General features: G+C 35.5%; 1 protein-coding gene and 2 pseudogenes across 2 annotated transcripts in view; 1 reads left to right on the forward strand and 2 right to left on the reverse strand.

Moving 5' to 3' along the window:
• The window catches only part of TBC1D15 (TBC1 domain family member 15), a 67,188-nt gene that overhangs the window by 3,341 nt on the left and 37,815 nt on the right, over positions 1 to 26,032 (reverse strand). The window contains exons 6-15 of one of the 2 annotated variants that reach the window (XM_024576483.3): positions 24,484 to 24,586; positions 23,480 to 23,530; positions 22,979 to 23,176; positions 20,449 to 20,577; positions 19,655 to 19,758; positions 17,737 to 17,831; positions 12,193 to 12,309; positions 6,574 to 6,674; positions 2,684 to 2,783; positions 2,196 to 2,293 (exon numbers count right to left, since the gene is read on the reverse strand). In XM_024576483.3, the coding sequence (XP_024432251.1) occupies positions 2,196 to 2,293; positions 2,684 to 2,783; positions 6,574 to 6,674; positions 12,193 to 12,309; positions 17,737 to 17,831; positions 19,655 to 19,758; positions 20,449 to 20,577; positions 22,979 to 23,176; positions 23,480 to 23,530; positions 24,484 to 24,586 (1,096 nt within the window). The remainder of the gene's footprint in view (positions 1 to 2,195; positions 2,294 to 2,683; positions 2,784 to 6,573; positions 6,675 to 12,192; positions 12,310 to 17,736; positions 17,832 to 19,654; positions 19,759 to 20,448; positions 20,578 to 22,978; positions 23,177 to 23,479; positions 23,531 to 24,483; positions 24,587 to 26,032) is intronic. The other variant, XM_024576482.3, reaches the window with a different exon arrangement.
• On the reverse strand, positions 18,674 to 19,550 carry LOC112318979 (small nuclear ribonucleoprotein G pseudogene; annotated as a pseudogene).
• LOC112319178 (ethylmalonyl-CoA decarboxylase pseudogene) lies at positions 21,128 to 22,968 on the forward strand (annotated as a pseudogene).

Genomic DNA, 26,032 nt, shown 5'->3' on the forward strand with positions numbered 1-26,032 from the left:
AAACACCCACTGGTTACCACTCATATGAGCCCCGACCAGGGACCAAACCTGCACCCGGGCATGTGACCAAAAAGGGAATCGAACCAGCAACCTTTCACTTTGCGGGACACCGCCCAACCAACTAAGCCACAAAGGTCAGGGCCTAAACATCATATTAGAAAAGTCAGAGTATCCCTGATTATGATACAATGTGAATCAACTACCCAAAATTTATACCCAAATGCATAAAACGTTTGATCAATAACTGCACTTCTTCCTAAGTGATGCCTTCAAATTTAAGGCCGCAATTTCCTCCTGGTTAACAGACCTAATAATTGCTGGACCCACATAACCACAGTATTAAAGCATGCCTGCAATGTGTTCACTTCTTTTACCAGGAGTAAATGACGCTGTATAATTTCCACACTAATCCAACTTTTAAATGTTTAAATGAAATTTAACCTCCAAGATTTCATTTAAAGTTCCAATGTATTTGGTAAACACAGATTAGGTAATTATTCTAGTTATGTGATAATAATATTCTCAATTCATCCTTTAAAAAAAAAGTTGAGATACTAAATTTAACAAAATCTATAAACTTTAAAAAATTCCAGTTCAAGAACATGAGTTTTCCTTTAAACTCTTTGGTTCCTCATTTGGAAAATGCAGAGTATAAAATTATCTTTCCATTTCAAGGATTGTATTGATAATTAAATGAAATGTGGGAGGAAAAAAGAACATGTGAATTTTTCAAATAGAGGAAGTGATCCTCCACAAAGCTATGATCCTTCAACACATGAGCTTCTCCAATGATAACATAGTTACCATAAGCATAGGAAACAATTTCCAGCCATAAAAGCCTCAGAGGGCACTGGGGTTGTTTCTATTGCATGTAAGTCTATTTATCCAAATGAATTCTCTCCCCTATCCTTTCCTTGGGAAAATTTCTGTAATCTCTTATTTTTATAAAGAAAACATAGCAATCAGTCATCACACCAATATTCTATTTTGATATTAGCAGATATTTGAAAAGAAAATAATGATTTTTCTGTTTTTCATCAAGAGTTGCCCTGGATACCAAATGGAATGAAAGGCAATACACCAAAAACATGATCTTGAATATCTCTTAGATTCGGGGAGAGGGAAATGAGACTTGGGTGGTGATTAAAGAAGTTGCAGATGATTTCTTTAATTTTTTTTCTTGGGGAAAAAAAGACAAATATGGCAAAATGTTAAATATGGATGGTAGGATGTGTGTTATATTATTCTCATTCTCTTGCTCTAACTTAAAATTCTTCTACAAAGCAAAACACAGGTCAGCTCCATCCCAATACCTGACACTACAAATAAAGTGCCACTTCAACAGACTGACCTGTCAAACCCCACACAACCAGTACCAGAATGTGGCAAGTCTCCCGAGGACAGAACAGACTCAAATGGTCTAGAGAACTGGTTTTAGGCAACCAAATGGCCCCAAATCTCTCATAAGAATTATGGTTTCCAAAAAGGCTCCAAAGACCAGATATTCAGTTCAATATCATTAATTTTAATTTTTTTAAAGATTTTACTTATGTTCCAGTTAAAGGTGAGATCATATGGTATGTGTCCCTCACCGCCTGGCTTATTTCACTTAGCATAATGCTCTCCAGTTCCATCCATGCCATTGCAAAGGGTATAAGCTCCTTCTTTCTCTCTGCTGCGTACAATTCCATTGTGTAAACATACCATAGTTTTTGGATGGGGAGAAAATGCAGACAATTGTAACTGAATAAAAATTAAAAAATTTTAAAAAGTAAAATAAAAATAGGCATGATGTTTTTGGTAACAAAATATATGCAAATAGATAAATATTTGCAATAAATATATATATTTAAAAAAAAGATTTTACTTATTTATTTAGAGAGAGGGGGAGGGAGGGAGAAATAGAGGGAGAGAAACATCAATGTGTGGTTGCCTCTCATGTGAACCTCACTGGGGACCTGGCCTGCAACCCAGGCATGTGCCCTGACTGGGAATCGAACTGGATTCCGTGCTCAATCCAGTGAGCTACACCAGCCGGGGCAAGATCATTAATTTTTAAGGAAAGATAGCAAACTATCAGAATTTCGAACATACTTGCTTTAGAAATTTCAGTTAGACTACTATAATCCATTTATAGTCTACAGAATAGATGTTTTCCATAATCAATATTACATTTGAATAATTTAAGAACTTACCTCCCATAATCGAAGAATATCTAGAAAACTAAATTCCCTTTTAAATCTGATTAAAAGCCATCTGAAGCAAAAATAAAGGTATCCAGAGTCCTGAGATTCTATACAGAAGAAAAAATACATATATGGCTTACTCTTATGCTAATTATCTCAGAATACAGTGACCTATTCAAACTCAAACTTTTCTATGTATCTTAGGCTATTAAAAGCCCTATACAGTTAACTGTCTTGTAATTCAAGTTAACAATTCAAATTTGCAGGCTAACTTCTTTAAAAGAAAACAACCAAATAACAACAAATAATTCATTTTATAAATAAACTGTTTTAAGACATAATTACACAAAGATAATTTGGTCCCACACCTTTATTCCTCGGAGGAACCCAGGCAACAGCAGTAGAGTATATATGTCTTTAAAAGAGTTACTTACATTTTATCTCTGCGTGTACTACCCTATAATTTGCTGCGTGTATCTCTGACTCACTAACCTTACCTAAGTAATTGCAAAATCCACTGTCCAACAAGCGAAGTAAGGTACTTAGTTGAATTAGCTGGGTCTTCATGCCTTGCATTTGTTCTTCAAAATTTTGATGCTTTATAGAAGGAAATAGATGTTACCACATGAGTAATATTTAATAAACATTTTATAGTACATAATAACTAAACCATGAGTCTAAAAACAAATGTTGGACAAATGCCACACTGGTTTTATTTTTAAAAATCACAACAAATTAAAAAGCTAAAAGGAACATTAAAGAGGAGGAAAAGAGAATCCTGGGTCTCAGACTAAGGAGTATTTGTTCCCTCTACTCATTTGATTTAGATAAAGAATAACGCAGCAGCAGCAACTACAGAATGACTGATATACTTACTTCTGACGATGAGTAAGAGATTTGGTGAAAGGAACACACATTTGGGGAATAATCCTTTATTCCCCAAAATAAATCACTTACACTGTTAAATATTTCTTCAAATTATCATGACATAAAATTAATTTCAGCTTTAACATGTATCTCATTTTAAAGAATTGACTATTTCTTATATTTGATGACATGAGAGAAATCTATGTCAAAACCACCTTCATGACAATACTAGTTATATGCATCTTGCAATTTAATATCTCCCACATGTGTAAAGGCTACATAATGTATACTGATTAATGCAAAAGATAACCTAGAAGCAGATACGAAAATCCCACTGTCTTCTACTAAAATAGACATTAAAGAAAATGGAAATGGAAAACCATCTCTCTTCTCAGTAAATTTGTTTTTATTTTAAAAAACTAACTTTCCATTTAGAAATGTTATATATGTTAAGGTATAGTAGGTTTACTGTTATTTTTAAATGAATAAATATTTACAACTTTCTCAATACTAATTTTTCATATGATAAACATCAATAAATATAACCCACATGAAGACATGCTTTTGTGGTCCTCACTAACATTTAAGAGTGTGAAGGGCTCCTGAGTAAACTTTGAACACAAACTTTAGGAACTGCTGTGGTTTGCTTGCTTTCAAAAATCTTCAAAGTTGAGTAGACTCCCTACCAACACTTCAGTCAAAGGAGGGGGCAACAAAATAAATAAAGGGCTTCTTAGATGATTCTGATCCCTTTAAAATGTGCCCTGACCCCTCTACAGTGACCTCTGCCCTAACCCTTGTGAAAAGCCTGAGAACAGCCCCTCTCTCACACTTCTCCTTCAGTTTTCGAGACAAGAGCAGTGCTATAATTGAAGTGCGTATCAGATGAGAAACCACCCATTCTTGGTAAAAACAAAAAAAATTAAAGGCTACTGATTCTCAAACAAGTTTCTCTTTAATGACTTAAAAGAACAGTTTAACAGGCTAACATAGCCTTTGAGTTACCATTTCTTCACATTTACTATATGGACCTGTAGGGAAAGGCAGGATGAACTCTCTGGTGAACAGCGTCAGTTTTGTTACAGCCCAGCCAAAGCCTAATCGGTTTGGGAGTACCAACATGGCACAGCCACTGCTGACCCTCAGCTATAGAAAGCAGCACTCCCAAAATGACAGAAGCCAACTTTCAAAGTAGTTATTCCTGGAGAAGAAGTAAGATCCACATGGATATACGAAGGGCCTCAACTGTATCTATAGGTAAATGTTTGCACACATATAGGTATAATGGATACATACATACACATGTGTATACATTATACGGGGGTAGGGAGTGAGGAAAAGACAGGAGGGACTAAGCTTTATGGCAAAATGAATGGTGGGTATAAGAGAGTTCATGAGATTGTTTTGCAAATGTTTCCATAACTTTCTGTAACAAAGTCTATGCCTAGACCTACATCAGATGTGAGAAAATACCAACAAAAGTAAATCTACACATGTTAGGTTCAGCCATCACAAGAAATAAAATCTTACATGAAACGAAGCTGTAAAACCAAATGGAATTGAACAGCAGCAGCACCGACTTAGGACACTAAGCAGCAAAGAGTGAAAATAATCATGCAGGTTATTTTGTTTCCAACATACTGCCCTTTCATTCAAATTTTATGAAAAAAGGGATGTTAGTAGACAATATATTAAGGGATCTTTTTAGAATAAAGACTAGAAAAGTCCCCAGACCATCCTCAGTGAAAAGGCAAACACAGAGAACATTTACAGTGATAAAGACAGAAGAACTTGAACTTTCATAGACAAAAAATAACAGAGACTGGAAGTATGTTTTACAGATGTTCAGAACGTAATCTTTACATTTGAGACCTAAATACATGCACATGTATGTATGCAATTGGTATTATAAGCCAACATATTTGAACATGCCAGTATTTCTTCAGTTTTATGAAAACTATTATTGTAAAAAACTAAACACAGTATGTTCATGTTAATTGTTTTGGAGTACCTACTACAGAGGTCTAAACTAAGCACTGGGGAAATATTCGTGTGTTTATTCTACAAAAATGTGTTGAATAAAAACCTCCTATCAGGCATTAGGAAAACTCTGGAAGCGTACCAGCAAACTAGTTAAAGCAAAGACATGAAATGAACCTTTTATCAAGGAACTACTAGCTATAGTGAAAGGAGGGTACACAACAAAAACACAAGGAAGGCAGACCAGAGTTTTTATACAATTACTATCAGTTGTACAGACCTTTATAATAAATGCCTCAGGTTTCTAGAGCACTTGGGAGTAATTGGAACTAAGAAAGCAGGTAAAATCAATCAATTACAAAGGCAAGGAAGACAAACTATGATATCACTAGATTACTGCAAATAATAATCTTTCCAAATCCAAAAATATTAGTTTGTGGTAAAGAACTACATAATTTGAGTATTTATCAATTTAATAGCAAAAGATATTTTTAAGCCATCAAATCTTATCATGCATGTGGAAACGGAGTGGGAAAGTGAGGATGAGTTGGAACTATGGATGAGACTTGAGGAAATAGACAAAAGAGGGAAAGATTACAGGGGAAGAAAAATTGGCAAGCAACAGGGAAAGAATAGAAGTAATCAAAAAAGAGAAGGGTACCACTTCCAAATTCCACATTTGTGTCCCAGAAACTCTAAGTTAAAACCTATATTACAGGGAAACATTTTCAATGATTACATATTCAAAATCTTTATCCCCTTGCAAGCAAGCCATTTCAATATCTGACATCAAGGACCACGATGAAGCATATTAATCATATTCTGAAACAGTACAGTGACCTATGTAGTCAAATCTTTGGATTTCATATGCTTTATCTACTCCTAGACCCTCTGCTTTTTTTTTTTTTTTTTAAGATAACCTGAGAAGACTGTTCTATTTTATTTTTTTGTTACACTGTCTCTGTACTATTGTCTTAGAACTCTACTACCAGGATATATCAATGATAATAGATAAAATGTTCTTTGTAATAATATATAGATAGATAGAGTTCAACTCTAATAACCACATGCTTCTGAGAAAATAATGGTGAATTACTAAGAAAGTATCAGTGTTACTAATAGTTCAAATACATCTGGAGAAAAATCAGTGACAAAACCCAAAATGTTCACAAAAGGTAAGGATATTACTTGGTATGACTAAGCTTTATCTCTGAAACAGATGATATGAAAGTTCAACTACTTCACAAAAACTGAATTCGTCAATTTCATCAATATTCTGTAATGACTCACGGCATTTACTGATATTAAAACCTGACTGGTCTTGTACTACGGGCACTTTCTATCTACTTTTTGATTTAAAAATAATGCCAGCATTTCCAAGCCTCTTGAAAAGGCTATTTAAGGAAAAAACAAACAACATGAAGCAATTTCCTAAAGCTCCATCCTAACTGGCTAAATAGAAGCATCAATCTTATATAATGAGATTATACAACTTAAATTTTCAAATTAGTTTTATTAAAGGAAGGAACCTCATTCTTACCATTTGGTCCATGTAGGAGGCAAAGCACCAAAAGGCATCCACCTCATTTTCCATCACGAATAAAAGAGGGGAAAGTAAGTCACTCATTCCTTGCACATATCCTAAGAAGAAAAACAATCATGGCTCTGAAAACCTTCGCTTTATATATCCTTCTGTGCATATCATCACCATTTCACTTAAAATTTCATCTTTTCTTTGGTTCAGAAATCGGTAGGTATAATGTTCATCAAGAAAGGAAAAGAAACAAGGAGGACGTTTAGCAGCCAGGTAAGAAAGACGAGTTGTTTTAGATGGAGATGTCAGGCAGATGCACATCTCCCAGTAGATGTCTTAGCGTGAATATCACTACAAGGTGGGTAACATCATCATCATCATCATGATGTCTATCCTCACCCAAAGACATTTTCTTTCATTGTTTTCAGAGGAAGGGAAGGGAGACAGATGGAAACATTGATGTGAAAGAGAATGAAGGGTTGCCTTCTCGTATACACCCCAACTGCGGCTCAAACCCGCAACCCTTTGGTCTACAGCACAACACTCCAACCGAGCCACACTGGCCAGGGCAAGAGTGGGTAGTATTATTAAAAAATAATGTGCAAAAGCATTAAGAGAAAGAAGAGAGGTGGAGAGAAAAGTCAAGAGAAACATCAAATTTAAGAGTACATATTCAAAAGAGATTAAAATAGTCAAAGGAACATGAAATCAAGGGAGAAGCTTTTTGTAAAAGTCAAGGGGATGAAAGTTGCCAGGCCAGAGCTATAAACAGTGCCAAGCTGCCTTGAATGAGCCAAGAAAACTAAGCCCTAAGGAGGATCCAACTGCTTTAGCAACCAGATCACTGGTAATCTAAATAAAAGGAGTCACAAAATTACCTCTTTTAAACAGTCGAATCTGTCTTTCTTTTCTTGTTATTCTCTACCCACCAAACAATGCTAGCAACTGGATTTAACTCAATCAATATGCTGTGCCTAAGACTGCTACTTCAACCGCCTTTCTCTCAGTGCTGTTACAATTTTAGTCTTGACACTAATTACAGCCCTAACTTAAAAGAAAAATTGGAAAGTTAAGAGTCCCCTTACTTAAAAATGACCGAAAAGTCTTATTTGTACTTTTCACTGAATGTGTCAAGCATCTTATTTTTTGGCTCAAACTTATAAAACATTCATTTTCTTAAGTGTTTTACAATTAGATTTTTAGATAAGACATAAGCTACTTGAAACAACAAAGGGACAAGAGCTCATAGTAACCCTTCTCGCATATATATTATCATTTAACTTCGGTAAGTTTTGTACATTTGTCAAAGCTACATGGAGATTTTTTCCAATGGTAGCTTGGGAAGTCTGTGGAAATCAGTCCTTCATGTGTAGACACAAAGCTTACATTTTTATCAGTCATCAAAATCTATGTGCACTGAAGCCATTTAAAGAGCATATAATATTTTTAAAGGGAAGAAGATATTTCTGCTAGAAATGATATACAACTCTACATCACTCTTCCTATTTTGGAAGAAAACTTTAACAAAAAAATGACCTAGGAAGCACATAAGCCAAAGTCTCTTGAAAAATCTCAGATGAAATGTGTAACAGAGAGGCCCTCAAGGTCACTTCTGGATCTCCTTACAAATATTTAGCTCCATCTGCTCTGAGCCTCTGCCCTATCATCTACTGCACAGGTGGCAAACACAAGGCCCGTGGGCCGAATTTCGGCCCTCCACCTTGTTTTATCCAGCCCAGCACCTTGTTTCTAGCTGGCAGCAGGGCCAAGCTCCTTGCCCCTAGGTAAGGAGTAGTTACATTTATACGGTCCTAAAATTACATTCAGCCCTTTGAAGGCAACCACGAGGCTGATGTGGCCCCCAGTGAAAATGAGTTTGACACCCCTGATCTATTACCATGCCTAGTCTTATCAACCTATGTCTACACTATACCCAGTGGAAAAGTATGGCTCTACTCCCTTTAGCACAAAAGAACATTTGGGTTCCCATGGTGGGCATCTGATTATTACAGTACCAGAGAGACAATGCAGTTATCAAGACATTTAAAGAAAAGTGCCAGAAAAATGGTATGTGACATCATATCTAAATGTAAACATTTCTACATATACTTGCAGATGCTTTTTAAAATAATGCACAGTTGTGGTGACTAATTTTGTGTCAGCTTGAGTGGGCCACAGGAGGACCAGATGTCTTGGTAAACATTATTTCTGGGAATGTCTGTGAAGGTGTTTCTAGAAGAGATTAGCATTTGAATTGGAGAAATGATTAAAGCAGATGTCCCTCTCCAATGTGGGTAGACATAAGCAAAACCACTGAGAGAGCCTAAGCAGAATAAAAAGATGGAGGGAGGCCGATTTGCTTTCTGACTGGTTGCTTGAGATGGGACATTGATCTTCTGCCCACAGTGTTCCTGGTTCTCATACCTTCAGACTTGAACTGGCATCTACACCACTGCTCCTCTGCTCTCAGTTCTTCAAACCACACCACCAGCGTTCCCAGGCCTCCAGCTTGCAGACTGCAAACTGTCAGACTTCTTTTTCTTTTCTCTTTTTCTGGTGTGTGTGTACGTGCATGCGTGTGTATACACACAATCTTAACAGTTCTGTTTCTCTGGCGAACCCTGACTAAAACTAAGACTTCGAAGGAAAGAATAAGTAGTTTGGAAGAAAGACTAAATTGTTATCATCAAAACTTTCCTACATGGCCCTAACAGAGTGAAAGCGAGTGAAAACAGTGCAAACGTAAAGATTAAATGAATTAAAGCATGAAAGAAATCTGATCTGAATTCAACAAAGTGCAAAAGATTACTACTTGACTGTGTCTGACTGACTGCTATGGTCTATAACAGAAATATTTCAAAGTGTGCTATTCAAGAGATGTACAAAGGACCTTTCCTCTGGAAAAAATGCGCTTTATTATAAAGGTATAATTAATAAAATTTCTGAGAAGTTAATTTAAGGCTGAATACTCAGCTTTCATATGGCATCACTACCATATTTCTTCTCCAAGCCTCTGCTAAAGCAAGTAGTCAAATTAATCTTTGTATTCTAGTTGCTTTTAATCTATATTTTATTTTATACATGATGTTCGTTGGAGTATGTCATGAGTTGCCGGGGTGGAATTAATGTACAAATTCCTTTTAATTAAAGAAAGATTAAAGCGGTATGAATTAGCATTCAGTGACACTCAGAATCTGCACTAGGGCTGACTGATGCACATCTTAATCAGCACCACCACAATTTCTGAAGTGGTTCCCTGAACTTATTTTCACAGCGAATTTGGTTCAGTGCAGAGGTGTGAGAAGTGGCCTCCTGACCACCCTAGGGTGTACTCTCACCTTGGTAAGGAGAATTTCATCTACACGTAGCTCATTTTTCCAGGTTAACTGAACCTTAAGCCCTTAAAGTATCAAATTTTTTAAAATCTTAGCAGTTGGAAATCCTTTTTTTTACATTAGACACTCACTGCCTTCTTATATACAGTATTTTAAGTATAATTTCACTTTTTATTGGTTATTCAGGATCATCATTATGAACATACACTGTAGAAAAGATACCTCCCATAGACACATCCTGGGTGTCGGGTCTTTGAACTAACTAAAAATTGCTCCTCCTTGAGTTCTATCACTTTTGGTAATTTTAATCTTCTGTCTGCTTTTGATTTTTGGCTCCTTCCTCACTATTAATGAGATTATATTCAATATAAATATACCTATATCTACTTAATCTAGGGGCTAAGAATGTAAACAACTTAATATGACAGAATCACCTATAAGAGTAAACTTATAGCCCAAGGTCCTTTGCTATGAGTAAAAGGCAAGAAATTTGGTCCACTGCTTTATCAAACTACCTTGGCTTCTTACAAGGCTAGAGCTCCTAATGGGAACCTTGGCTATGTTTCAGATAACTTAAATATTTGACTAGAAAGAATGTGGAGTTAACACAGACAAATTAAAACAGCAATTTGTCCAGTTAGCTGATCTGGACCTGTGCCCTGAAAAAACCTGAGCATTCAGGACCTCCTTCTGAAACTATGAATGAACTCCTACCTCAAAATGACAATCTGAGAGTTCAGGGCAAAACGTCTTCCTCCCTAGGACGATGGTTGTTCTACTTCCTCCAGTGGTAACAGAAACCAAAATGGCAAAGACCCGGGGTGCTGAATGTATATTGGCAAGACTGCCTGCCAGAAAGACCTGGGTCTCCACCCCTCAGTACAATATTTACTCCTTGAGCAACCTTCAATCACTCTCTGAATCAGTGTAACCTTATTCATAAAGTAGGCATTATTTCTCCACTTCTTCGAAAGGCTGCCATTAGAATCCAAATCCAAATCAAGTACGGCAGCACTCTCTAACCCGAAAAGCACTCTATCAATGTTTTCAATGATCTGAGACTCATTACAGGTATGATAGGCAGGCCTGGCCAAATTTTAAAGAGAAAGCTGTGGTTTTCAACTTCTGTCACCAAAGAGGCTAATGCCTTAAGATCCACAACAGAGTTTATATCTTCCCCTAATTTACATATAAGAAGCCAAGAGGAACTCACATAGATACAAATGAAGAAAATGTACCCATAATTCAAGGTTCATTTGGGTTTAATATGCAGAATATCCAATTACCTTCTCCCAAGATGTCTCTAGCTGAGTAAAGTAATCTGGAAAACACTTATTTCCACTATCCTCTACTTTAGAGTCACTCACACAGTAGGTAACTCAGAAATTTCCCATTGCTTATACTTGTTTAAAGATTTACGCTTAGGGAATTTGTTGGTCCTTTAAAGAAACAGCTCAAGATCTCTTGCCCCTTAAAATATTGGTTCCTTAGGTTCTCTATCCCTTTGCATCTTTTCCCCATGCAATCCCCAACTCTCACCTCCAGTCCCAGTCTTTCCAACCCATTCTTGGTAGGGAACAGACTTACCAAGAAAAGAAAAGCAGAGAAGAAAAGTTCTACATGCCCTATATAATCATCTGCAATGTCTAACATACCAAATCAGTATTTTCCTTAACAAAGGAGAACAGTTATCAAAGGTTCCAAAACATTCTGACTTCACAGAATCCTTAATGTCTCAGTAAATTTTTCCAAGGCACCCCTAGACTCAAAGAAACAAGTAAGTATTTAAATCCAAACAACTTAAATTTCTATGTCCTACGAACTTAGCACCTATTGGGCACTACACTACCTCTCAAACCTTGAAATCCAATTGGATACCACCATCCTCATTTCTGTTCCTCATCCATTTTTCACCACTACTTGCTTATCAAAGCACAGCTAAAGTACTGCTTTGCAAAGATACAACTTCATCAGCAGGAATGTGGTGATCTAATGTTGAAACCCTAAACTGTTTCAGCTAGTAGTTACAGATAAAGATGTTACTATAGTTCCCTCAAAAATTTAAAATAGCCCACGCTGCCCCCACGACTTCACTGTGACAACACAGTGCTCCCCGGTGCGCGATCTGGGAACCACAGCCTTGTAAATTCCCAGTGCCCTGTAGAAGAGCTCCTATAAAAACAGGCCACGGAGCTGTTGTATTACATATGTCTAACAGGTTATTAAATTGAAATTCTACAATTAATATAAATTAAATCTTTTAAAATTAGAAAACTAGAAGAGAACTTACCTAAATCAAAGTCATACATACAATAGGTCATCAAAATGTCATGAAGCAAAATCAACCCTGGATTATCTTGGCCTTCGTAAAACTTGTTTGTTCGATCCGTTCTGTTAACATCTTTTTCTGAGGAGGAAAATCATCACATATTTGAAAACCTTTCAACACAGATTTTTATAAAGCTCACATCTTAAAAGTACAGGATTATTTTCCTTGCTATTAATTTTATTCTCTTGCCAATCCTTGACTTAACAAAAATAATTCATCAAATTCCATTTCAGATATGCAATAAAGTAGCATTTTGGAATACTTTCCAAAAATTAGTCTACCTCCTCATGGGTATATTTTAAATATCTTTCAGTTTTTATCTCAACACAGAAATCTTTTAACTGAATAACTGGCAATACTTCCCATTAATTAAAAGCAATACTAAGTAATAATTCACATTAGTTAGCAATAAAAGTGCCAGTCATGAATGCTTGTGATTAGGCAGTATTATTTGAAAACAGTAATGAAAAAGCTACTATGCAACCAAGTATAATCAAAGAAATTGTTTCATTCATATTTGCTTCATTCATTATGAGTATTATCAATTTCTCTGTCATGTTCCATAATCATCTTCAGTACAAATTACTTCCTTTTTCTCATATATTCATTATTCAGTTTATACCTTCATATAAGCAATTCATTTTAATTTTGAAAAAATGAAAACCCACATTTTGCTGAAGATGATTTCATGACATTAAAAAGAGATTTGAAAACATCACTACAAGAGTACTCCAAGTTATAGAGACAATTCAGTTTATAAACACTGATACCTATTAAATGTATCTTGGAAAGACTTTACAACTAAAAAAAAAAAAAGGTATTCCTCTAAATTAAATCCCTCAGTAAATTAGAAAGAATTTTTAAAACTCAAATGATTAATTTACTCTATAACCAATTCTGTTTAAAAGTTATAAATGACTTCCATTCCCCCTCAAACCGAATAATTTGAAAACATTCTCAGTACTTGTGGTGAGATGGGCAGATATTACACAACAGAGCAGAATCTAACACAGAAAATGACTTCAGCTTAGGTTCTGTAAGAACATTTAAAAAAAATTATGAGAGCAATATTCTAGCTTTCTGTTAAAATACACATTAGATTTAATAAAAGGAAGTATATATATACAGAATTGTGAATATATCTTTCCAACTAGTGAGGAAAAGCGATACCAGAAAAACCATGCTATAAATGCAAAATTTCATTTAAAAATGTCAAAATATTTCAGTTTCATATCACAGTTAATAAAGAAGTACATAAAAGTTTTTTTTATTAATTTGAACACAACTTACACTGTCATAATGCCAATCTAGATTATCTGACTTAACAGGTGTTTTAAACGTAGTAAAAAGTTATTTGTGCTCTCACAATCTACTTTTCTCCTCTTTTATATTTCTGCCAAGCAGAAAACAAAAAGGGAACAGAAACAGTATTTTATAACGGATGTATTTCTAGAAGATATTTCTAGAAAAAAAATGAGTACTTAGGTTAAAAAAAAAATGAAACCCTCATTAAACCCAACTCTCCATCTATAAAGCTAAAAAACACAACCATGCCAACTATCCCATCTTGCATTCACCACCGCTAACCCTTCTTATTCATTCCCTCTGCATACTCATGTAACTATTTTACAACTTCTCTCTCCTCAAGCCTTCAACACATGATCTTCTCCCATGTGCGTTTCTTCTCTGACCTCATCAGTTTCTGCGGGACCCAACTCACTCCAGCCACCCTCTTATCTCTACCGTCCTTCAAATACGCAGAGACCCTGGGATAGAAACGAGTGTGACACATGTTTCTTTCTGCCTGGAATGCCCTTCCTCTAGATATCTACACAGCTCAACAATGCCCCCTTTTTGAGTTTCTACTCAAATACCACCTTTTCAAGAAAAGCCTTCTCTGGTCACCCAAGTGAAAACAATATCACAACACATTCATTTCCTAGCCATTTTCCCTGTTTTATTTTTCTATTAAGCACTTATCACCAACATACCACATATGAGGGAGGACCCAAGAAAATGGAATTTATTTATAAAAAAATTGCGTATTTATTCTTACATGTTTAAACTTCAGTCACCTTCAAAGCACTCTCCGTTTGATGCAATACACCTATCAAGATGTTTTTTTCCACTGCTCAAAACAGGTTTTGAACTCCGATTTTGGTGCCTTTAGTGTTTCTGCAGATTTTTGTTTCACCTCTCCCACATCAGCAAAACGTATCCCTTTGAGGACTTTTTTCATTGGGAAATAAGAGAAAGTCACTCAGGAGGAGATTGGGTAACTAGGAAGGGTGGGCACAGGGGTCATGCTGTTTTTGGTCAAAGATTGCTGAACATTCAGTGCAGTGTGGGCAGGTACACCCTTAAATCACCCATCATGAAATGGGAAGATGAGTTAAAAGAGTCTTCCAAAAAAATTCACTGAGCCAAACACAGCCTCTCACAACAAACAATGCCAACTGGTACCACTGATACAGTTGGGTTCCTAGAACACTCACTTAGCAGGGCAAGCTGGTACTACAAGGTGCCCACCCTTCAGAAGATAATTCCAGGGTTTTGGGGTCCCCCCGTCACATATTATTTATCTTTTTTTACTGTCATTTTCCCCCCACGGGAACAGAAGCTCCTTGCGGGCAAGAATTTTCTGTTTTGTTCCCTGATTACTCCCCAATGCCTAGAGAAGAACCTACTACATAATAGGCACTGAGTAAATATTGAATGAATGTGGGAATGCTTAAAATAATCAGTGTGACTTTCAAAAAGATCCTTGATGATTCTATTGTGCAGCCAAAGTTAGGAACCACTGCTCTACAGACTGGTATTCCTGGGTCTTCTTATCTCTTTTTTCTCTAGGTGATGTCATGTATCCCCACAGATAATCATACTGATAATACCCAACCTACTCCAGATTATTCAACTAGCCACTTGACATTACATTTATATGTCTCACCCTAAGATACAGTACACATACACAACACCTAACTTAATTTCACCATACCACATTCTCCTCATCTCAGCCAGTGGTACCACCCTAACTGCCCAATATCTCAAGTCAAGAAATGTAGTCCTATCCTTGATTTCTCTTTTTCCCCTTCGTATCCGACATTTAATCAGAAGGTCTTATTAGTTCTATCACTAAAATATAAGTTGAATACATATATTTCTCCACATCTCCACTAACCATCTCTTACCTGGGAGTCATTTCTACTAATTGGTCTCCCTGTTCCTACTCTTAACCTTGATTTAATCCCTTTTCTACACAGAAGAAAAAATTAATTTTAAAATATAAATAAGATGGTCTTACTTAAAATGCTCCAGTAGTTTCTCTTCATACTTAAAATCCAACTTCTTGGCACAACCCACAAGGCCTACAGCTTACCTGAGTATTTTTTAATAAAGTGAATTTATACCAAATAGGAAAAAAAAAGCTTTTAATAATCTTTCCTAAAAAAATATTTTGGGGAAAGGTACTATAGAAAAAGAATGCTTTAAAGCCTAGTTATGTATACTTCTGGTAGAAAGCATGGTACAGCTGAAAAGTCATTTCGTTAAGAATTAGATCTGATTATGAATGACTTTGGGCTATGGAACTAACAAAACAGATTACTAAAGACAATTTACTAACTTTTCCTGCACTTTAATTTTATTATCTGCTAAAGTATTTCTCAATTCAAATTATATTACAGGGATTTAAAACATCTAAATTTTCCTCCAATCTCCCAGAAAGAGCGAGAACAGGACACAAGAAAGACTGAGAGGATCAGAGCCACAATCTCTGCTGCTTCATAAAAAGGGAAGAGGATCTGACACGTGCAAAGAAAAGGGTTAAAATACTCGATTAGTTGATCTCTAAGATTCCGTGCAGTTCCAGTATTTCATGTCCAAGCAGGAAAAAGGAGTCTGTTATCATTTTCCCTACTGAAACTGAAAATAGCAGAGGGCTTCAGTGGGCAACTTCAGATAATGCTATGCCTCAAGATCCCCCACCTTTTCCTTAGCAAGATAAAGAATGGTTTATTCTGGTGTAATTTATTTTCAAAAAAATAGAATTCTTTTTCAATCGAAAGTACTATTGCTAAAAAGATCTGTCTGCACTTGTCTTTTTGTGTCCAAAAACTACCAAATCAGTCTATTATGTTGGGCTTTTAGGGATTTTTTTTCTCTCATGGGATGGTGGTGATAACCATGGAGGTATAAAAACATCCCTCTATCTTCACTCATAACACTATAGATAAACAAATCTATAGATAAATAAAATAAAAGAATTAAAAAAATAAGCTCCACTACCATCCGGAAATTACCTAGAGGCGAGGTAACAAGACAGTTAAGAGCACTGAAACTGGGTAGTGCCCTTATTCACCAGGTGACCTTGGATAAGTCATTACACTCTCAGTGCTCTAGCTTTCTTATCTGTGAAATGGAGATTATGAATCGAAACTTGTCAGGTGAGACCTGTACAGCAGTAACTACGCTTTCCTTCCATAACGTATACCAACCTAGCCTTCACCCTAAGAGCCAGACAACCCAGTATTCACTATTTGGAAATAAGTCTAATTTTCTTATGTAAAATTCTATCATGCATTTCTTTTTTAAGGACTAGTTATTCAAACGATAAAAACTGACAAAAATTTACTATCTATCTAGAGTCATTTAGTTAATTAAAAGTGAAACACATGTATATTTAGAAAAGGTCTGGAGGGATATAAACGAAAATCTATTAAACACAGTTATCTCTGGCCCTGGCTGGTTTGGCTCAGTAGCCTGTAGCGTCCCGCTAACAGAAAGGCTGCAGGTTTGATTACTGGTCCGGGCAGGTAAATGAGGCAACCAATTGATGCTTCTCTCTTACATCAATGTTTCTCTTTCCCTTCCTCTTTCTCTAACAGCCATAAGAAAAAATGTCCTTGGGTGAAGATTTTTAAAAAAAGTTATTTGTGAATGACAGAAACAAACTAATTTTTATTTTCTTTTTGCTCATCTATAGTTCCTTTTTAAAATTTTTACTTATTGATTTTAGAAACAATAAGTAAAGAGAAGAAAGGAGAGAGAGCAAGGGAATGCTGTTCCATTCACTGATGCAATCATCAGTTGACTCTTGTATGTGCCCTGAGCAGGGATTAAACACACAACCTCAGCCTATCGGGATAACACTCTAACACACTGAGATACCCAGCCAGGGCCTTAATTTTTTCTATAATTAACAAACTGTTTTTGAAATAAGGAAGCCAACTTTTAATGCAATTAATTCAGCAAGCAAATATTCTTTTTATTAACTTCTATTTTTAAATTAAAAATGGAATGTATTAGTACTTATTTATAAACTGACTGAAGTCACACACCTATTTGAAGAGGAACAGCCAAGAACAGTAAGCACGCATGCTAATGTGATCTCAAATTCTGAGTTCTCTTTGAACCCCGATTCTGTAGCGCATATATTCATTTCTTAAATCTTATCAAGATTTCAACGTAAAACTCTCTTGTGCACTTCCAAAATTAAGAAAAAATTACCAATAAGACTTCTATAATCTCTTAACCTCGAATTTCTCTTCTCTTGTTCCTCGCTGACAGATTTCCACTGTAGTTTCATCCTGAAGTATTCATCGCTATAGAAAACAATTTTACACCAAAAACAGCTTACTCTACTTTGAACATTTAAAAAATTTAATTAAGCTTTTCTACAAACAATATATCCAAGTAGTTACAATGCTAGTGAGATTTACCTTTATAAATATGATATTAAAATGTTTCAAGTTATGAAAACAAAGGAAAAATAAAGTTACCTTATACATGTCATAAACTTAAACTACTCATTTAGGCATGACTGTAAGGAAACAGTTGCCTTAACCCTTAATATCATACTGAAAATTATTTCAGTCATCAAATATTTTAACCATGAAAGTTTCTAAATAATCTACACTTTGTAAATCTATACTTTGTTGTTTTTTTAAATGTGACAAGCTTACTGCAAAGTTGTTGAAGTGAAAATGTCTTAGAAGGACTGGTGAGAGTGTTGAAGAGAAAGAACTGTCTGAGAATTTGAATATGTACATAATGATTAGGAGTGACCTTTAAATCAAAAGTTAGACTGATGAGGTGAGAATAAGTAGTGTACCTAGAAAGTTGTAGTTTTTCTTCTCAAATCTGAGAAATTGTTTAAAAATAGAAACACTCTTCCAAAACGAATGAAAGACCAGTTTATGTTACAAGAGCACAAGAAAAATTACTTAAATAACCTAAATAGCAAATATATTTATGAGCCATTTTTATAATTTCAAAAAAAATTCAAAAATAAATCAAGATGAATATTTTAAATTTTTTAATTTTTTGATTTTAGAAAGAGGAATGAAGAAAGAGACAGAGAAACATCGATTTGTTGTTCCACTTATGTATGCATTCATTGGGTGATCCTTGTATGTTCTCTAATGAGAAATCAAACCCACAACTTTAGCGTATCAGGACGATGTTCTAAACAAATGAGCTACCAGCTATGACTGAGTGAGATATATTTTAAAATCCAAATCTTATTAGTTATTTTTCAAGTATGCAATATGTTTTTACAAAGGGACTGAAATATTTTTTAACATCTTTCTACATATTCACCAACATAACTGCAATGAAGTCTTTCTAATAAACATTTCTGGTCTGAAATAACTATGGTGCTCAATTTTTTTTGACTATTACGAAAGTTCAGTATGAAAATGCATGCCCTGGCTAGTGTAGCTCAGTGGACTGAGTGCTAGCCTGAGAAGTGAAAGGCTGCCACTTCCATTCCCAGTCAGGGCACATGCCTGGGTTGGGGGCCAGGTCCCCAGTAGGGGGCATGCAAGAGGCAACCAATAGATGTATCTCTCACACATCAATGTTCTTCTCCCTTTCTTTCCCCTCCCTTCCGCTCTCTCTAAAAATAAATAAATAAAATCTTAAAGGAAAATGCATATAACTCAATTTTTATATTGTATTAAAAGCAGGTGCTATGGAGAGGGGACGTGTGGAAGCAGTTGGTTTCTCTGGTGAACACAGACATTCTTTATACTCTTTCCGAGGCTTCTAACATGACGATAGAATTTCCTTGTATTACCACCATTCCAATATTGTTCTGTTGCCCACTTAGTTGCCCTCTCCACTTTCATCTGTCACAAGATTCCTAAAGGGATCAAATCCCCTCAATATCCCTAGACACATCTGCCACCACTTACTTTCAATGATAACTTCTTGTCCGTATTTTTTAACTTGGGAGGGTGAACTTTACTGATGGTGTCTACTCAGCAATCCCAAAGATACCTCCAAAGAGGATCTGTGGCCTCCCTCACACTGGTGCTCATAATTTTTAAATTAAAAAGATAAAAATTATTTTCCCACCCTTTACTAATTTGTATGGGTGAGTTATCTGAATTTCTTAGATGAACATATAAAGACAATTACTTACGTTTTTTGTTTTTGTAATTTTGTTCTTTCCTCCTTGGTACTGTCCCAAGGAAAGTAACCCAGAAGAAATTTCCATGCCTGCTTTCTCAATGCATGACTCAGTCCCTGAAGAAAACATGTATAGTAAACACATTCACGAAAAAGAATACAATACTCCAAGTTCACAAAACTTGCATTTAAATAAATAGGTAGACTAATCTAGCTCAAACAATGCAGAGTATACAGTAGACTGTATAGCAGACAGTAGAACTGCCAAGTCTTTTGAAGCCCAATCATTACTAGGTAAGGCAAGTACCACTGAGGTACATACATGTCTCCTTCATATAACCCATAAAATGTCAAGTTAGGAGAAATATCTCTCCTTAGGCTTAATGGTCTTCCCCCATCTGACATCAGGGACATCACGAGCACCTCACTCTGTTCTACAGGGATTTTAAGGCAACATTTTTCAAAAAGGACTTTATTCCCTTCCCCCTATCCACAAAAAGAAAAAGAAAAATTGAATACCAGCAGTTTAAAATACAATCCTTTTTTTTTTCTTTTTTAATTTATTTATTTTTTTATTCAGTTACAATTGTCTGCATTTTCTCCCCTTCCCTCCACCCCACCCCAGCCAGTCCCACCTCCCTCCCCACCTCTACCCTCCCCCTTGATTTTGTCCTTGTGTCCTTTACAGTAGCTCCTATAGACCCCTCTCCACTATCCCCTCCCCACTCCCCTGTGGCTATTGTTACAATGTTCTTAATTTCAATGTCTCTGGTTATAATAAAATACAATCCATTTTAAAGTATTTACCCCTCTAAATATCATCTGCTTCACATTATCTACATTCAAAATTCTTCCTTCAGAATCAATATTCTTAGTCCATTCTTCCACTGATACTGGCTCTCTCCTTTGAACAACAGGTCGTTCTCCCAAATCAATCTAAAATAGGAAGATAAGTAATAAGGAGTACACTTCTAACCAGTGAAATGAAATCAAGGTATAGAGAAACTTAAAATAAAATTACTCAGAAATGTTCTAACATTATTAATATCTTCCCTTATTTTCCAATATTTAGTTCATGAACTAAAACAACTAGCATTCCATACATTTTTTCCCTCCTACTAAACATACATATAATGAGGTTATAAATTCAGAGATGGGAAAACATTTGCTATTTTGTGTTTCAATTACATGCAGAACAGTTAACATGTAAATTCTATAAGGGAGCCTTCAAACTAAATGGTACGCTATATTATCAAAAAACAGTATTATCACATTAATCATATTCTAAAATTAGCTTTTCTTCCAAACTAAAATTTGTAGCTCTCAGAATTGATTCATGATCCGTTAGCTCCACTGGATATTTTCTATAGTTTTTTATTCAATTAATAGATGTTGGTAATTTAAAAATGCCATTTGTAAGATAAGCCCCTTAATTAAGTACCACAATTTAGGTATTTATAATGTTCTAACTATAACTATGTGCAGCCTAGCACTGTAGCAAATTTAAAAGTGTTGTTGAGCATTTATATAAAGATTGGTCATAATTCAGGGCCAAAGTCCATCTTATCTGAAAAAGAAAAGATTCCCATGAGAATAAAGGCCTTGGAGTAGTAGTGCCCTGACTGGCTGCCTCTGGTGTCTACTAAGAAAACATAAATTAGGAACAGAACTAGGGATAACATGCTAGGGTCACTATTTACTCACTGCTATGCACTCAATGGAACCACCAACCTGTTCATCATCATCAAAAGGTAATCAGATCATTCCAATAAGAGAAACCACCTTGCAAAGAGAAATGGAGTCCAAACAGGAAATGGCAAGAAGCCTTTTAAAGACATATCTTTGTCTCTAAGGACAAACTGCTACATCCAACAGGATTGTTGTCCCTTTATAATACATCTCATGGCTTCCATGAGGAAGAATTAAAAACAAAACTACAGCAGCTTCCTGGTGGATCCACGGACCTTCAGAAGCAAGACAACAGCACTGGCTTTTCTTACTCTGAATAACCCAAGTAAAAGGGACGACTTCTCAGATGTTATGATGGTACAACTTTTGGGAAAAGTGATTGAATTGGAAAACTGAACAGAGGGGAAAGTATTTTTTGCCCCTCATTATTTGTGGGTCAAAAAATACTTTCTCCTCAACCTGATCTGAATGCTGTGAAAGCACCAGGAACTCCAGATGATGGAGTGGCCTGATGTATGTTCATGCAAAATACCTTAACAAGATTTATTGAGACTTCCATTAAAAAGTGGTGCTATGGATCAAGGTCTGGCATTGGGTGGAGGAGCAGAATTTGTTACAGCACATAATTTCAGGTTAATGACTAGAGAGTTAGATCAGATTTGTTCACAAAGAGATGGGTATAGTACCAAGCTGGGGCTGTACTACCTCGCTGGATGAAATTATCAGTAGTGGACAGCTTTTAAGTGTTAAGTGCGGCCCTCAACTGGATTCAGAACAGGCTTTAGCTTTAAACTTAGGGATGGTCAAAGAGGTCTTCCAGTCTTCAGATGAAACTGAGTATCCAGAAGAGGCATAAGAGTGGCTAGAGTAGTTTATCAAAGGGCCACTGGAAGTAATCAGAGCTTTGAAAAGTTCTGTTTTTTCAGTCAAAGAAGCTTTATTCCCAGGAGACTTTACAGACCAAAAGAGATCTTTTAAGAACAGTTTGGGGTGGACCCACGAATTTAGAGGCTATTTACTAGGAAAGGAAAACTTTGTAGGTAGTTGTTTTTAATTATGGCCTACTATACCTCCAATGAATATGCTGAATAAATATTAAATATGAATGTCGAATTACTTGGAATGGTACTTCTAGTATCTGGGTTTGTTTTTAACAATTTTTTGAACACCTAAACTCTTTGGCATACTTTTAAGTAAACAGTAGTCCCCACCTTATCTGCGGGGGATAGGATCCATGACCCCCAGTGAATACCTAAAACCATGGATGGTACTGGACCCTACGTGTACTGTTTTCCTTTACTTACATGCCAATGATGAAGTTTAATTTCTAAATTAGGCATATTAAGAATTAACAACAATAACTAATAAAGCAATTATAACAGTAGAAAAAAGTAATCACAGAAAAGAGATCCAACATTAATGAACAGAAAATATATGTAGTAATCAAAAAAACAAACCAACAATTTGGTGGCAGGACAAGTGTTAGTTGTTAGATGTTAGTTAGCAAAAAGTTATTTATAAGAAAGAATTATGAGAAAGAGGCAGATATAACCAAAATTGAGTTTCTATTTGTATAGCATTCATAGATGTTTAAAAACATTCCTCCTATTAAAATATAAGATTTGCATTAATATAAATCTCCACTCACTCTTGTGATGACTTCAAATCCTGGTTCTTCTTGTTGATTTATCTTTAAACCTGGAATAGCATCACTAAGAAAATCTGCCATTTCTGAAGGTGGTCGTTGATGTGTAGAGGGATCGCTGCCTCTCAAACTATCAAAAATGTAGTTTGTAACTTTGGAAAATCCTACCATAGTTGCGGTATAAGGATCCTTTTTAATTTTCTATATAGTAGAAAAAAATATTAGCATTATTTATTCAAATAAAGAATAAAAATACCTCATGATGGGTAAAAGGGCAAAGTTTTTTAAAAGGGGAATAATCAGAACTAAAACAGAGTGTTCTAAGATTTTCTTAAAATTTTATTTTTTTCTGAGAAGAAAAATTTTAAATTTCTCAGCCAATCTTTTCATTCTGTTAAAACAGTATATTAAATGGCAAATTAATGCTACTGATTGAATTGCAGATAAACAAGTGATTTGCAGGCTTCATTCAATCTGCACATCAGAAACATATGCAGTGCTTACTTGCCATTGGTGAATGGCCCACAACAGCTTTCTTCTGTCTAGCAGTCCTGCCTTCACAAAAAAATATATTTCTTGAAGTGAACAGCACCATACGAGTCTAACAAAAACATTTGGTAGCTAAGTTTAAAAGCTCATAATATTTAAATATTAGCTGATACTTTCACCTAACTATATGATTAGTAAGCCGTGCTAATAAGAATACTTGGTTCTGGGCAGTGCTGTCCTGGAAAACAACAAAAGCCTTTTCTATTGCTAGTTACTTCTAAATCCCAAACTGCTTGATTATTCATATTTAGCAAAAATAGTTACTTCTTTAATGTTCATCTTTAAAATGAGTATTTTGCACAATAGGAAAAACTGTTTCCTCACTTTTTATTTTAATCAGTGTTTAGCTCTCGTTTTTTTCCTTCTCTTACTCATCTCAGAACCAAGAAGAGAACACCTGGGAAAGAGTAAGCACTCAAACATTTGATGAATAAATAAGTGAATAAATGAATGAATAAACCACCATTTTGTTAGTTTACATAGAAATCTGAATGAAAATAAATTAACTTTTATTTTATCTGTGTTAAGTGAATATTTTTAGTCAAATTCAAGAATACACTCAAATACTTTAAGGGAAATTAGACCCTACTTAAATGGAAAATAACAATTCAAACCAGATTTTGCCTAAGTTTATCATTAATGAATTCAAGTGGCTTGCCCAGTGACCTTTCACTTAATCAATGAAAGCTATGATAATAAAAATCTACTGATGCCCAATTTCAGTATAAAGGAAAACAGTGCCTTAAGAGTAACTAAGAACCAAGGAAGCTTTTGAGTCTAACAAATAATAAGAAACATACTATTATTTCTATAAAATTAGAGGATAGTTTTATAAATTTTATACACAGAGAGACATTTGCCTCATTCTGTATAATCTGAGAAAGTTGGGAGGTGGGGTATATAAAATAAAGGAGACAGATTTACAAATGAACAATACAGGACATATTTAAAAAACATACTTGTATTAAACCATATGCTGGTTCATCAAGAAGATTTTCAAAAGACTGTGAAAGACTCTTATTCTGACAATTCACAAGGAGTGTTCTTTTATCCTGTGGAGATCTGTAATAAAAAGAAGGCATGTGTTAAAAACACTAGCAAACTGCATCAATTACTACCTGAATAACTACTAGTACATAGCTACTTTTCCTTAACAAAAACAAAAAAACTTAAATGTCCAGTTTAAGAACTGTTTCCCATTTATGCAATAGTAACAAATACTTAGGAACTACCTTGAGTCCCAAAACTACATGACACATGAAATATTAAATTAACAAATATGAAAGGGTTGAAGTATATTTTTATTCTAGGCAAAGCCAAGAGTACTAATTGTAATGAACTCAAATTCTTGTTCAGAATTATAAATAGTAGAAAATCTTGCAAATATATCTTCCTTTATTATCATAAAAAAACTAAAGTAAGTCAAAATACATTTTAGGATTCATCAGGATATATATGATATATACACTATAGGAAATGTCCTATTTTGAAATTGTTCCAATTTCATTCCACAGCTTGGTAGTATTGTATACAAGATACTAAAAATCAAGATATGACTTCCAGCCAAGATGGAGGCATAGGTAGATACACTTTACCTCCTTGCATAACCAAAAGAAGACAACAAAAAATTTAAAAACAAAAAATAACCAGAACTGCCAGAAAAATCAAACTGTATGGAATTCCAACAATCAAGGAGTTAAAGAAGAAACATTCATTCAGACTGATTGGAGGGGCAGAAACAGGCAGCCAGGGCAGAGAGAACACAGGACAAGGCGGCAGCAGCTGGAGGATCAGGCAGACCCACATTTGCGTGAGGATAAACCGGGAGGAACAAGTGGGGAACAATAGAGACCGCACAACCCAGGGTTCCAGTACAAGAAAAGAAAGCCTCAAAACCTCTGGCTGTAAAAACCTGTGAGTGCGGCCATGGGATAAACCCCCCGCTTCACAGGAGAATTCCCTCGAGAGACCCACATGGTCCTAGAACAAACAAAAACCTACCCACCCAGGAATCAGCACCAGAAGGGCCCAATTTCCTTGTGGGTAGCAGGGGAAGTGACTGAAAGCCACCGAGAGCTGAGCAAGCAGCACTGTTCCCTCTGACCCCTCCCCCACATACAGCACCACATTGCATTGATGTGGGTTGCCCCACCCTGGCAAATACCTAAGGCTCTGCCCCTTACAATGTAACAGATGCACAGAGACAGAGAAATATGGCCCAAATAAAAGAACAGATCAAAAATCCAAAAATAGAACTAAGCCATGAAGAGATAGCCAACCTATCAGATGCACAGTTCAAAACACTAGCAATCAGGATGCTCACAAAACAGTTGAGTATGGTCACAAAAAAGAGGAAGAAGTGAAGGCTATGCAAAGTGAAATAAAGGAAAATGTACAAGGACCCAACAGTGACAGGAAGAAAACCAGGACTCAAATCAACAATTTGGACCAGAAGGAAGAAATAAACATTCAACCAGAAGAGAATGAAGAAACAAGAATTCAAAAAAA

This window comes from Desmodus rotundus, chromosome 3 (assembly GCF_022682495.2).
Source record: "Desmodus rotundus isolate HL8 chromosome 3, HLdesRot8A.1, whole genome shotgun sequence".
NCBI lineage: Eukaryota > Metazoa > Chordata > Mammalia > Chiroptera > Phyllostomidae > Desmodus > Desmodus rotundus.